Genomic DNA, 15845 nt, shown 5'->3' with positions numbered 1-15845 from the left:
TTGGAGAAAAGACAAAATTTATAGAGCAAGATAACGATTAACAGGTGACATAAAAGATTGAAATTATAGGAATCGGGAAAACAAGACGAAAGAAGCGAATTCCAAAGGACTGAGATTCAATAAAAAAAACTAGATGAATAAGAATTTTTGGAGCACTTAGGAACAGTCACAGTAAAAGGATGAGACTTCATTGAATGACGAGTAAAACAAGAACGAATTTTAGTACAAGAGACACTAGGTCTTTTGAGCACTGCCCATTATAGTATTTATAGAAAAGAAAAAGAGAAGCAATATTACAAAGATGTGATAATGGTTGGAGGTTGGCTGCAAAAGGAGGTCCAACTATGTTTACAATGCATTTTTGCACTTTGTCCAAAAGAGAAAAGGCATCATTCGAAGATTTTGATATGTGGTTTCCAAGAAAGATCGGAAGTAAGAATTAATCCTAGAAGATGAAGAGCAGAAGACTTGTCAAGTACATTATCATTCATAATTATAGGAAGATCTAGATGATTGCGATAATGATTAGCTAAAAAAAATTAAGTTTTATCTGAATTAAAGTTCATCAGCCATTGAGAGCCCTATGCTTTTCAAGCTCTAATGCCTCAAATAAATATAATTTTATCATATTTTAAGAAATGTAATAAAATTTATGAAAATATTATTAAAAAATGTTTAAAATCGAAACTGTTTCATGTAATTTTGTTAATTTCAAGAATAAATTAATAAAATAAAATTATATTTTTATATTATAAAAAAAAGAATACATATATATATATATATATATATATATATATATATATATATATTCCAATATATAAAATGATGAATAACATATATTCAATTAATGAAATACATTCTATTCATCTTAATCACATTTTATTAAATTAAATTTTAATGATTTATAATTTAATGCTGTTTCACCATGTTTTATTTAGATAATAAAGGTTTGTACCGTAACAGTTGAGACTTTGCAGTTGAGGGATCTCCAATCATCATAATGTTGATATCACTACAACATAAAACTTTTTTTATAAACTACAGTATTTTTTTAAATTACAGGAAACAAAAAAAAAAAAAAAATCACATTTAAAATCGAATATAAAAAGATTTTAGTTGGAGTATTATATATATATATATATATATATATATATATATATATATATATATATATATATATATATATATATATATATATATATATATATACGTATACCTAGGGTATATATTAGGATATATCATACTCAAGGGTGCTTTATTTTTTATTCAGAATATCACTTTCCCTATGTATTCAAAAACCTTGAGTTAAATAGTATAATTTTTTTTGGGTGGAAAACTATTGCCACCGTGAAAATGTTTTTTATTTGTGAAAATGTTTTTAAAAATGTTTAAAAGTGCTATTTCCTAAAAATTGACTATATATGTTACAAATGTATATAACTATTTCTAATATTTATTCCTATGTTTTAGTGTAAAATGTTTTTAGTTTTTTATAATTTTCTTTTGTGTATAAGTATTAGTTAATATTCAAATCTCATAAAAATGATGACAACTATTATATTATTGAATTGATTCTCAAACCAATTGTTATTATTCCTGCATTTTTATTATTCAGATTCATAATATATCCAAAATAGAAAAATAGCATTATTAGTTAAAAGAAAACCAGAAAATCCATTAACAATAATCTGAGTGAGTATCTTAGAGAGAATATAAAGTTGCTCCAAACTGAATTTCCAAACATTACATGATTGTTTGCAGTGATATCTTGATCTGCAGCGAGAAAAATTACTAGATTAAGAAAAAAATCCACATAATTTATCAATGCAAGAAATTTTTCAAAACTTGCTCATGAAATTGCAGAATGATGGTTTATTTTTAACTCAAAGTTTATGCTGTTGTAATAACTCAGATATATAACAACAGCATTTAGTTTGCGGTAATAAAGCTATAGAACTAAGACTCAAGCAAACTCAGCAAGCCAACAAAGAACACTGGGAACCTAAACTTGATTAACTTTGTTGTGAGAGAGCAATCAAATTTGTTACTGAGGAAGCTGAGCCTGTCTGTGATTGGGATAAAAGAAATGGTTTTATATGAACACAATTGCAAAACTGGGAAATAATACCTTTAAAGAAATCAAAAAAAGATTTTGGTTAATCGAAAATTGTAAAAAAGAACTATACATTAAAATGTTTTAAAAAATCTTGTTTTCATAAAGAATGATTTTTCATTTAGTCAGAACCAATTTTTATTATTAATTTGGTTTGTTTTTTACTCGTCACTTGCTTGTTTTATCTTCAAGGTTGTTGAATTTATGAATTGTTTTTATAAATTTTTTTATATCAATTTTTTTTCTATAACATGCCTACTAATTTACTCAAATTTTTTTTTTGGAGGGGGAGTGGGAAAAGGTGGGTTTAAGACAATCCCAGTTGCTGTTAAACTTTATAATATTTTTTCCCGCATGTTTAAAAAAGCCTTTTTATTTGTTTATATAAACTGCATTGTATCTTGATCCTATAAATACAATAAAATTATCAAACATTGACAGGGAAGAGGGAAGGGGGAGCAGGAAGCCTTACCCATCTATTGTCCCAGGAATCCTGGGGGTTAATTATAACTTATATTTATATCTGTTTTATTACTCATGATTTATTTTTACTTTTTATTTTAATTTGTATTAATATTTGTCTAAAACCTTTTAAAAATTAAATCTTAATTTGAAAAGATAAACTTTTAAATAAAATCATAATTTTGAAACCCATTAAAAATGTTAAAATTTTACAAAAATATTATCAGAATTAAATTCCCCATACCAAATACACAACAATCCAAATGTGCCATTCAAAATTTAAATTTTGACTTTAATATGATATGATATGATATGATATGATATATATATATATATATATATATATATATATACATATATATATATATATATATATATATATATATATATATATATATATATATATATATATATATATATATATATATATATATATATTTATGTATGTATGTATGTATGTATGTATGTATGTATGTATGTATGTATGTATGTATGTATGTATGTATACAGGGCTTGAAATAACAAACTTTTTTGTACTGGACAATTCGTCCGATAAATATTCAAGTATGACGGACATGTCTGATAAAAATTAAAGAAGGGTGATCGAACGCCATTCCTGACCACGCATAAAATATTTTGTCTTTACAACTTGACCACACAGTTTGTTTTGACAACTCTAGACATTTCAAAATGCGCTGAAAATAAAAAGAAAATTTGTAAGATAAATCTAACAAAAAGAAAATCTTAAAGAAAAAGAAAAAACCTAAGCTCAAAAAACTAAAATTTGAAAAAGAAAATATATTTATATTATTTAAAAATTACTTGACTATGTGAAATGCTTTGTAAATTATTAAATACATAAAATATTATGTAAATATATTAAATACATAAACTAATTATTAAATACATAATTAAACATATAATAAAAATACAAAATTAATAAATACATAAATTACTATATAAATATATTAAATACATAAATTATTAAGTTTACTTAATACTTTATTAAATAAAGTAACAAATTAATTATGTTTACAATGAAACCATTTTATTTAATTATCAAAGAATATTATACGTAATAGAAATATTTTATTTAATTATCAAAGAATATTATACGTAATTTGTTAGATTTATCTTACAAATTTTCTTTTTATTTTCAGCGCATTTTGAAATGTCTAGAGTTGTCAAAACAAACTGTGTGGTCAAGTTGTAAAGACAAAATATTTTACATTTATATAAATATGTACTTTTTTATAAATTTTTTCAAACCTTTTTTTAGGATTAATTTTATAAATACTTTTAAAGGCTGTTCTCCACTAAGCACATCACGTTAAAGAGCTTGAAAGATAATTTAAAAACATGTTTAGATCGAAGACAAGCTTTTACAAGATCTGGAGCTGGAGCTCTTTCTTTGCCAAGGTGTAAATACTCTGTTCAAATGGTCTTCCTTCATGAAAAAGTTTCAACAAACCAACTGAGAGTAATGTAAAATTGAATACTGAATTGACAAATTCTAAAAAACTAACCTCACCTTCAATTTCCTTCAATCCCTGCAGATGATTCAAGTGAGAAATTTCAAGATGTATGCGTAAATAAGATATGAAAATCAGTTATAGAAAAATCCGATAACCTTTGACAAATGAAAGAGCTTGACAACCGCATAGTTGATTCTTTGGAAGAAAAAAACAAAACAATCTGTGAAATGTCTTCTTTTTGTAAGTCTCATTCCTGTGTTTACCAACAAGAAAGGCATTGTGGATTACCAACAAGAAAGGCAAGATTAGCCAAGTTAAAAATAAATCAACTTTTATTTGAAATATAATTTGGAATTGAATACAAAGACATTTAGAATTGTATAGGTTGTATAAAACCGTATATAAAAAAAATACAACCAATAAGGTTATATATTTTTTTCTTTTAAAGATAAAAAAAGCGAAAATCTAATTATTATTGTATTTACTCAAAATAAACTCTATTTAATTTCATTTTACTCGCTTTACGATATCTAATTGCCAATCTACTGCACATTCTTGATTAAAGAATTCTACAAAGGAGTTCCTTACTTTTTTTTGCAGTATCAGAGTAGTTATTTGATGTTTTATTTATAGCAAATAAGCCATTTACACTTGGCACCTCTTTTTTCCAATCACCAAGTTGTATTCCAGTTGGTCCATCCTGATCAAAATAGTTTGAAAGGCAGTAAAAGTTTGTAAAAGTTATTCAAAAGTTAAGAAAGACATTTGAAAATATTGGAAAAAAATCTCATGATTGTAGTGTCAAAACATTAAAAAGAACTTGATATTCCCCTCATAACTTTCTCTCGTTGTGAATCTTTCTTATCCAAAAACGTCTTTTTCTCTTTTTTCTCTTTTGCTGTATATAAATATTCATGTATAACTTTCTGACAAGAAGAAAAAAACTTTACCACAATCATTTTTTATCGCAAAATCGTACTACTTTTGATAAAGTAAAAAACGCTTTAGCTTTTATGTGGAGATTGACTAATTTTTGCTGCAAAAATATTTTATTCATCTGTGAATGTGGAGTGGCAAAATTTTTTTACTATTAAGGCTGTTCTCCACTCATAACGCCCACCGCAACATTTTTCGCTTAGTGGAGAACAGCCTTAATAGCAAAAATTTTTGGCACAAAAACAAACGTTACCTATCAACTTAATTTAATAATAAAAATGGTTTCTATAAGCATTAAAATAACTATTACGTTAAAATTTTTATCTAATAAATTTAAAAGGGGTTTTAAAAGCTGAAATATTTGAAACTTATAAAAACCATTGGACAAAAAATAAATACTAAACTATAAATTTATATAAATAACTATAAATAAATTAAATAATACTAAATTTAAAAAAATGTAATGCTTTAGCGTCTTTTAAAAAAATGAATTAACTCAAAAAAATGATGTATTTTGTTAACATTGCTGTGTGTTCAACTTTATTTTTTTTTTTTTGTTTTGCATAAAAAAAAGTTCAAAAAACAAAATTTATATACCATACCTAATTTATTCATAACTTTGGAACAACTAAAATGATTAGAAAATAAATGCAGATAAAACATGGGTCGGACAAAATGACCGATAGGTGTCATTTTTTACTAACAATGTGCAATGTCCGGCGCTTATTTTGAGCCCTGTATATATATATATATATATATATATATATATATATATATATATATATAATATATATATATATATATATATATATATATATATATATATATATATATATATATATATATATATATATATATGTATATAGATATATACTTATTATATTGTAAATAGTTTTTGTTATTATATTGCTATTTATTTATTATTAACAAATAAATAATAAAATCTTTACACTAATTCTTTGTAACAATAAATGTTTTTATAACTAATTAAGTTTTCAAAGATTTTGACTGAATCTGAGATTACTCTGAGATAACTAATGACACAAGCACTTAATTTTAAATAAACAGAACTCATTTTAACAAGCACTTAAACAGACCTCAGCTAGCAAACACTTAATTAAAGTTCCCTAAAGACAGTGAAAAGCTTTAAATTTTAAAAATTACACAAAAATATTCTTTTTATCAAATTACAATATTAAGTCATTTATATAAATTTTTACTTAATTATAAGGTATTAAAACAATACTACCATAAAAGTAAAACAATACTTTTAGTAAAGTAAATACTAACTTCATTAACTATGTTAAATATATTATGCAACCATTTCTGTTAAATTATAATTATAATTGTCATTACTTTCATAATGAAATATTTGTAATATTCAATAACCATTAAAGATTCCCAACAAAAACATATTCATGATTTTTGGGAAAATTTCATTAATACATTTAAAGGATTGAAACGTTTTCTACACAAATTAACATTTATATTGCATTATAATAACTAACCCTCTCAAACGAGTTCCATTGTCTAAATTCTTCTCTGTACCTCCTAGTAGAAGACAGAGGATCGCTTTTTTAATGTAGGTATGTCCATGGATGGAAGGAGCAAGAGAATGAGCAAGAAGTTCAAATACATCCTACAGTTTTAAACAATCAAATAAAAATAAAAAATATCATAAACAAGAAAAAATTTAATTATTTCAAAAGCACTAACATAAAACAAAGCATTTGTTAACTTTATAGCCATAAGTACTTTAACAATTTAACAGTTAACTTTTAGAATTGTCATAAGACTAGGGTGACCAACTGCCAAAGAGCTGAAAGAATGACTTGTCCTCCTTTACAATAGTAAAAAAAAGAACGTTTTCAAAAAAAACCTTTTGCTTTTTATTTTTCAAATTCATATTTTTCATTCATAGACTTTTTAAATTATGAAACTCATTTTTAAAAAAATTTCAAAATTTAATACAATCGTTGAAGTTGAAATTAAATTTTTTCCATAGTTATATACTTAATAATCTCCACAATACTTAATAGTCTCCACAAGTTTCACTACTTCACTCTGTTTCTTCTGTTTATTGGGTTTTAAATTAACTAAACCTTCAATGGTTGCATTGTGACCCGGTATTGCAGACATATATTGGACCATCTTTAGAAAAATGGAAAAATTCTTGTAATATAATCTTGAAATATTGCAACCATTTCTTGTAAATTTTATTAATCTCTTTCAATAGGTGTTTTTTTATTAAATTTTTGATAATTAACAAACTAGTTAAGACATTTTTAATTGCATTTTTAATTTTAATTTATTTTTATTATTTACATTATTATTACTTAATTGAATAGCTATATATATTATTTAATTGAATAGCTCCCTAACTGGTTCATTAGATAAAGACATTCAGGAAAGTGTTTTAAATGGTTGGAACTGCTTGGCCCATAAGTTCAAATAGTTCAAACCATTTTGGTACATACTAAAAGCACTATTTTTAAAACTAATTTTTTTAGTTGAAGCTTTTCATTCTATAGGAGATTGTGTACACCCATGGACAAGAACTTAGTTTCGATTCATATTTTTAGTAGATCTGATTCTTCTAAAATCTCTATTTTATTTATGAAGTAACTTGAATCTTTTTATTAACATAAGTTCTGTTGAAATGAATGAGGCAACAAAAGGTAGCTTTCACTAAAAGACACATTGAGATTTTATTATTTATTTGTTTTTTTAACAGTTTTTGTATATTAATTGAATAGCAAGGGTATATATAACCCCTAGTTTATACATAAACAGATAATACATTATATAACAGTTATACATGAACAGATGTTTTAATTTAACTTCCACTTAAAGGATTTTCAAAAAACTTTTTTTAAATGACAGGAGGTTGATTTTAAACTAATTTTGCAACTATTGCCTTACATTTAGTACATTTTATACAAATTTATTTTAAAAAAATCTAATAAGCAAACAATTTCAAGGTAACACAAGAATAAGAATTATTCAAAATATGTTTCAACTTGTTTCTCTGCGCAGTATCAACTTGTTTCTCCGCGCAGCGGCCTTGTTCGTGTTTCGGAGTTATAGAGTTGAGAGAGGGTTATAACCACAAGTAACCTACTCATCTGTAGTGGCCTTCTCGGCCTTGGGGAGGTGAATTACAAAAAAAAAAAAAAAAAAAAAAAAAAAGTAACAGAAAAAGTTGTTGAATATTCTAATAGGTTCTTTATCAAACTAAAAACATTTTAGTGATAGTAAATTGTAAAAGTAGAACATTTAATTAATTTTGGCTTAAAGAAGAGCCAAAATTCATTAAATGAGGATAAAAAAGTAGGACATGTCCTCCTAAAAGAGGATGGATGGTCAACCTACATAAGATTAGCAGTACACATTGATAAAATAATCAAGAACAAATAATGTAATAAAATAATCAAGAACAGAAGAATAGCTATTGATCAATAAAAAACAAAAAAATTTTTAACTTAAAATTTAAAAGATATGTTAAAAATTATTTTAAAAATCTTATCTTATGAAGCAAGAAATATTGCTATAATACATCATTTATATGAATACTCAAGACCAAAATAACAATATATTATTTGCACCTCTTTGCTTCGTGAAAACTTTTTAATATTTGTAAGATCTTCTGGTGAAAAAGTTGGTGCAACTTCTTTGCTCATCACTTTAATATTGTTTGCAATAAGAATCGTTCTACATTTCAAAATAAGCTAAATTATCTTATAAAATTCATTCATTGAATTCAATCGATTCATTAAAAAAAGTCACAAAATTCAATTAACTCATAAAAGGTTATACAATTTAACTCAGTTAACTTGTATTTAAAACATTTTTTTCTATATATTTATTTGCAGTCAAAAAATTATTTTGCAAAAACAAAAATAATTAAATAAAAATTACCTGAATGTTCCTGGTGTAAAACCATGACTCTTAGATGGTAAACACCTGTAGATTCCAATCACTTGTATTCTATCACCTGGCTAAAATTTTAACACAATTATTAACAGAAAAAAAAGTAACAGATTTAAAGTGGACACCACAAAACCTCTCATTGATAATATATATATATATATATATATATATATATATATATATATATATATATATATATATATATATATATACATATATATATATATATATATATATATATATATAATGTTACTTTTAACCCAGCACTTATTAGCATACTTAGCACTTAGCTATTTAAAAACTTTAAGAACATGTTATTAAATGTAGTACACGCCTAAAGTAATGTATTGATTCCATACTTGTGTGGTTTGCATGGAATTCCCTGATGCCATTTTCTTATTTAAATATAATATATGAGTTAAAGCCTTGTTTTCTTCAAGTGAAGCTTTTTATGCCATTTGTAATGCTCTTTCAAGATTTCATACTTCTATCTTTTTCTTATGAAACTGCTAGTTCTCTATAGGCTGGCATCCAATCATCTTTATCTATAACTCAACATTTCCAAACTTTATCTTCTCTTAGGGTTAGCTCTCTAATCTCAATTTCTGTCTAAAATAATTTCAATTTTTAACTTGTGACAACACACATCCATAATCATTCATTTCTTACCAGATGTTGGATATCATCAACCTTCATTGCCCATGTTTCACTACCATAGATAATAACACACACGGTCACACACACCATATGCCCATGTTTCACCATGGCACCATGTGCCATGCTTAAACATTGCCCATGTTTCACTACCATAGATAATAACACACACGGTCACACACACCATAGGTAATAACACACAAGGTCACACACACCATGTACAACTTTCCTTTGATTTTTAATGATGCTCATTTTGTTGTTAGAAAGGGAAATTATTTGACATACCTTACTCTTGACCTTGATATCTTCTCTGCTCTACCAGTTAACTCAAAGAAAATAAAACCAACACACTCTTTCCACCACTATTTAATTTTTGTTTGTTTTTTTGTTATGTTTTTTTAAATGTTGTTCTCTGTTATATCTTTTTTAAATGTTGTTCTCAGTTATTATCAACAAATTGTACTTTTAATAAATACAGAGATTCATCTAAAGTTCATTTTCTACACTGAAAATGTAGAAACCACTACTTATTTTAATATACTTTTTAATTTCTTTTCTGTATTCAACAAATGACATAGTCACTTTTCAGTATTTTTCTAGGCTTATGTTTGACAATTGCTTATTTATGACTTTACAATGCTTAATTAATTTAACACTTGCTTTACAATGCTCTAAAAGGTTTTTGTCTTATGTTTATATTGTTATTACTCTTATTCATGTTTACACAAAATCACAAACGAATTTATGAATGTTTTTTTTTTTAATTTTTTCATAACTATTTTTTAATAATCAACTTTAAATAAAATGCGCATTATAATAAGTTTCAACATTTGCCAACAAACAATATTGAATGCCTGAGCAACATTATGTATATATATATATATATATATATATATATATATATATATATATATATATATATATATATATATATATATATATATATACATATATATATATATATATATATATATATATATATATATATATATATATATATATATATATATATATATATATATATATATATATATATGTATATATATGTATGTATGTATCCACACACACCTTTTAATGTTTTGATACACACTATTTTTATGTTTTGAAAAAAGGAACTTATTTAACTATGACAATGTAAATGCTAATATGTAAATGTAAATATCTTCAACAATGCATTATTGATATTTCTTAAACTTCTTCTGGTCAAATGCAAGAAGCCTGTTATCCAAGTTTGTCAAAAGCTGTGAAAAGTGTTCAATTAGTTTTACCTTAGTATGTATATATGTAACTATTTTCAAGATTTGAGTGTTTTATATTTTTGTTATTATTTTTAAGATTTGAACGTTTTATATTCTTGTGTTTTATATTATATATATATACACATATGTATATATATATATGTATATATATATATGTATATATATACATATATATATATAAACATATATATATATATATATATAAACATATATATATATATATATATATATATATATATATATATATATATATATATATATATATATATATATATATATATATATATATATATATATATATATATATATATATATATATATATATACACACACACAGTGGCGGCCAGTGACAATAAACTTTGGTGGGGCCAGCAAATATTAACCAAAAAATATCGCAACGACTCGCTGTCAGCGTAACTAATACTTAGGTGTTTGTTAGGAATTTTTTGATTTGAACAGATTTTGATATTTCTTCTTTAGATTTTTTTTTAATTTTAACTTTATGGTAAAAACTTTTAGTTAGTTTGAATAAAGTCATAAATATAAAAAATTACAATCAACACTATAATTTTCATAAAGGTATAATATATTTTGAAATAAAGAATGATGTTAAAAACAATGATTTAAGCATATTATTTATACAAATATTCTGCTCTTCTCTATTTCATAAGAGAAAACATTTCGATTACTTTTTGATTAAACTGATCAATATCCTGTAAATAATCTTTATGTATTGATAGTACAGCTAATACATTCAACCGATCTTGACCTGTGGAATTTCTCAAAAGTGTCTTAACTCTTTTTAAAGTACTAAAACACTGTTCAGCATCGGCTGTAGACACAGGTGTGACTAAAACAATCTCTATCAACTGTGATACTTCAGAAAATGTTTCAATCAAGTTATTTTCATGCATAAATTGAGATAGGGCATTAATGGTGCCGATATCACTAAAAACAGCATTTTCATATAAAACAGTTAGTTCGGACATCAACTTAACTTCACTCAGCATTGGATAGTTTGTTAGAATATTTTTTATATGATTCTGAGGAAAATGTTGTCTATTAAAATTGAAATTTTTCGAATCCAAAATTGAAAATGATTTAAATATTTCAATGCTTCTAAATCTGTCGCTAATTTCGTAAATAACTTTATCACAAGCATCTTTAGCATCTTCTATTAGTACTTCGATTGATGTGTTTTGTTTTATTCGGTTTTCATACATTTCTTCGCAATCGTTAAGAATCGATCCAGAAACATTATCATGCTATTTCGCACAAAATTTATAGATAACTCAAATTTTTCAAAAGCCTCCTTGATTGTAATAGTGTTGCTGTTACTTGATTGCAATATATTGTAAAGTACATCAACATGTTTTAAAATTGAATTAAAAAAAGATAAAAAAAAGTTGAACTCTAAATCTTCAAAACATTTTTTGAACCCAACAGATTGCCACACGCTTGTATCATCCCATCCTTCATCGTTTATAATTTAATTAAAACATTCCCCAATTTTTGTTTCGTTTTCTTTTATGCAAGTAACTATTTTTGAACGAAAATTCCATTGTGTTTCGCAAACTCTTGGTATCTGTTTAAAAGTAATTTCACGAAGTAAATCATTTCGTTTTGGCGAGGATGTAAAGAACACGCCAAATCCACTTAGAGTAGAAAAAAATGTTCTTACTCGCTTATTGGATGAACAAACTTTTTTCAAAACTAAATTCAATTGGTGTGCATAGCAGTGAACATAATAGGCATTTGGGTAAACTTCTTTCATTAGACTCCATTCCTTGATCTGCTCATAACTGCTGCACCATCATAAGCCTGTGCAATTAATTTTTCCTTCAGACCAAAACAATTTAATTCTTCTTTTAATACATTTGTAAAACCCATAGCAGTTCTATCCTGAACATCAATAAATGCTATAAATCTTTCAACTGGTTGATAACCTTTTAAATAACACAAAATAATGACAAACTGAGAACGACAAGATACATTTTCCTTGCAACCAGTTGTTTCATCTGGTTGCAAGGAAACAAATCTTGCTTTATCTATCTCACGTTTAATTTCTTCTATGTATACTTTATACATACATTCTTGAATGTCATTTTGGTTTGTTTTTGAAGTATTTTTTGTTATTTTTGAATCTTTAAGATGATCACTAAACACACTATCCAATGTAGCTGTGTATGAAACCATATCTAAAAATACCCCTCGATTTTTTGAGTCAATAGTTTCGTCATGTCCTGTTAAGGGCAATTCATGTACACCACAAAATTTTATACAATCTATAACCCTCGATAATGTAAGTCTGTTTTTGTCAACTAATTTATTATGTTATTTTATGCTAAGACTGTATCCAGCATCAATTGTAGATAAAATGTTTGTCTTTCCGAGCATATGAAACTGCAACAAATTACTTATATGTGTTTTACTGGATTCGTGTTTTTGTATTCGCTCAGAAAGATGTTTCATATCTTTACAGCCATTTTCTGCCCACAAGCTCTCGCCACCAAACAAAACACAATAAAAACAAAACAACAATTTTATGTAATTAAAGATAAAAACTTAATATCTGTTTGTAAGCATACATAAATATTTATATAGTTTTAGTTCTTTTAATTTAGCTTTATCCCCCCCCCCCCCCACAAAAAAAAAACATTTCAATAAAATACTCTGATTTTTTTTATTTCGATAGCAATGGTAACTGTCCAACATTTTTAAATAATCTAAACTTTGTACATTTTTTAAATTAGTGTCTTTTTGGAAGTAGCAATTATTGAAGCTGTATTATGAAATGTAACAGTACCACCAGTGGTAGAGTTTTTGTGATTGAAAAAAAAATGTTCTTTATAACTTCTGTTGTTTGTACCTTTGTTGTATCGAACTAATAATAATATTGACTAATTTTAATATTTACTTGAAAGTCCAGTCTTTAAAACTTGTGTTTAATGCTTATTACCATGGTTGATATTGGCTCTGGTTCAGCATCAATCCAATTGACAACTTAAAAGATAGAATGACTAAACTGCCACCAAACAATGTAAACAATTTTCAATGGCTGATTCATTATGCCACAGAATATGATACATAAGCTATTTAGAAAAAGTAAACTTTAGCAATCCCTCATTGAGAAAAGAACAAGAATTTCAAAAGTGCAGTAGCTCTTATTATATTTGTAGAAATGACTTAACTTTCTCGTGTCACAACATATAAACTTGCCAAACAATACACAAATCAAGATCATCATTAATATGGCTGAGCCACAATTTTTTTCTCTGTAAAAAAAAAAAAAAAAAAAGTTTTAAAATTTTTAAAAATAAATAAAACAATATGTCTGAAAAATGTAGTTCACTAACAAGTATTATAAAATGTACAAGATTGTTGATTATAAAAGAAATGCAGGACTTTTCTATGATATTTTAAAATCAATTTTCTAAACTATAAAATTTCCAAACTTGTAATTTTTATTATTCCTGTTTATAATTATAGAATAAAATGACTTGTCCTAGAAAATCTAGTTTCTAAAAAATATTAATATTATAAAAAAATTTATACTCCTAATAACTACTTGGTAAACTTTTTTATTTACATATCCAGTTTAAGAAAATAATACTAACACTGTTAATATTGCAATATAAACACTGTTAATATTCACAGTGAAATTCCAATATTAACAAATGTATAATGTTTACATTATTTTTACAAATAAATGTTTAAATTTAATGTTATAAAGTTTCCTAATATTACTGTACCTTATTGAGTCAACAAAACTTCTAAACTAAATTCTTCACTCTTAAAATCGAGAATTAAAAATGGTGTATGAAGTTTTTAAAATTTGTGATGTTTTTTATAGTTCTTTTCTTTTCAGGCCAGTTCAATGAGGCCCTGCGATGCATTTTTTCGTCCCATCTGAACACACAATAAATTCTGCGCGCGCATCAAAAATAATATTACTACAAACAAAATAAATAGGGTCAGTAAAAATCGACCCATCCGTTATTGGCAATGAATTAAAACAATGCTACAATACTTTGAATTAATTGCAAATAAACGTATTACTTATAAATTAAAATAGTTTAAAATTAAAACTAACTTAGAACTATTTATTTTTATAAAACTTGTCTGCAAATAGTTTAGGCTGATAATTGCATATTTGCATATATAAAAATACATATTAACATTATCAAATATTTTATCGTAAATAAATGTAGGTGGGGCCGGGCCCATGTGGCCCAAATTGACAAGCTGCCACTGTGTATATATATATATATATATATATATATATATATATATATATATATATATATATATATATATATATATATGTATATATATATATATGTATATATATATATGTATATATATATGTATATATATATATATATATATATATATGTATATATATATATATATATATGTATATATATATATATGTATATATATATATATATATATATATATATATATATATATATATATATATATATATATATATATATATATATATATATGTATATATATATAGTATATGTTTATTGAAAAACATATACTTACAGGGACAAAATATTATTGGGGACATTTTTTTAGGGTTTGGCTTGGTGCAGCAGTCTCTTCTTTCATTATTCTTTGTTTTTTTCTTCTTTTTTTAAGTCATATGCTACAAAGAAAAGCAAAATTAGTAAGCATATGCTTATCTTAACACACATTTATATATTAAGGTCGCATCTCTTTATCGTGCTTGACACTTTCTCACTCCAGATTCTATTCTTAATCTCTATAAATTTCAAATCCATCCTTGTAAGGAATAATGCGGCCATATCTGGGACAGATCTTTTATTGATGCCCTTTCTCTTTTAGTCTAGGTGCAAAAAAGCATTGTAAACATAGTTGGACCTGCTCTTGCAGCCAACCTCGTTATGTTGCTTCTCTTTCTCTTTTCTGCAAATACTATAATGGGCACTGCTCTAAAGAGCTAGTGTCTCTTGTGCAATCTACTAAAATTCATTTTCATGTTAC

General features: G+C 25.1%; 1 protein-coding gene across 1 annotated transcript in view; it reads right to left on the bottom strand.

The window, feature by feature from the left end:
- Nucleotides 1-15845, bottom strand: part of LOC100198097 (DNA replication licensing factor MCM3) — a 72846-nt gene that overhangs the window by 20519 nt on the left and 36482 nt on the right. The window contains exons 7-10 of the mRNA XM_065795945.1: nucleotides 8905-8984; nucleotides 8592-8697; nucleotides 6495-6625; nucleotides 956-1012 (exon numbers count right to left, since the gene is read on the bottom strand). Coding sequence (XP_065652017.1) covers nucleotides 956-1012; nucleotides 6495-6625; nucleotides 8592-8697; nucleotides 8905-8984 — 374 coding nt within the window. The remainder of the gene's footprint in view (nucleotides 1-955; nucleotides 1013-6494; nucleotides 6626-8591; nucleotides 8698-8904; nucleotides 8985-15845) is intronic.

This window comes from Hydra vulgaris, chromosome 04 (genome assembly GCF_038396675.1).
Source record: "Hydra vulgaris chromosome 04, alternate assembly HydraT2T_AEP".
Taxonomy (NCBI): Eukaryota; Metazoa; Cnidaria; class Hydrozoa; order Anthoathecata; family Hydridae; genus Hydra; species Hydra vulgaris.
Note: the sequence above shows the minus strand (reverse complement) of the source record. Positions and strands in the feature narration are given on the sequence as shown.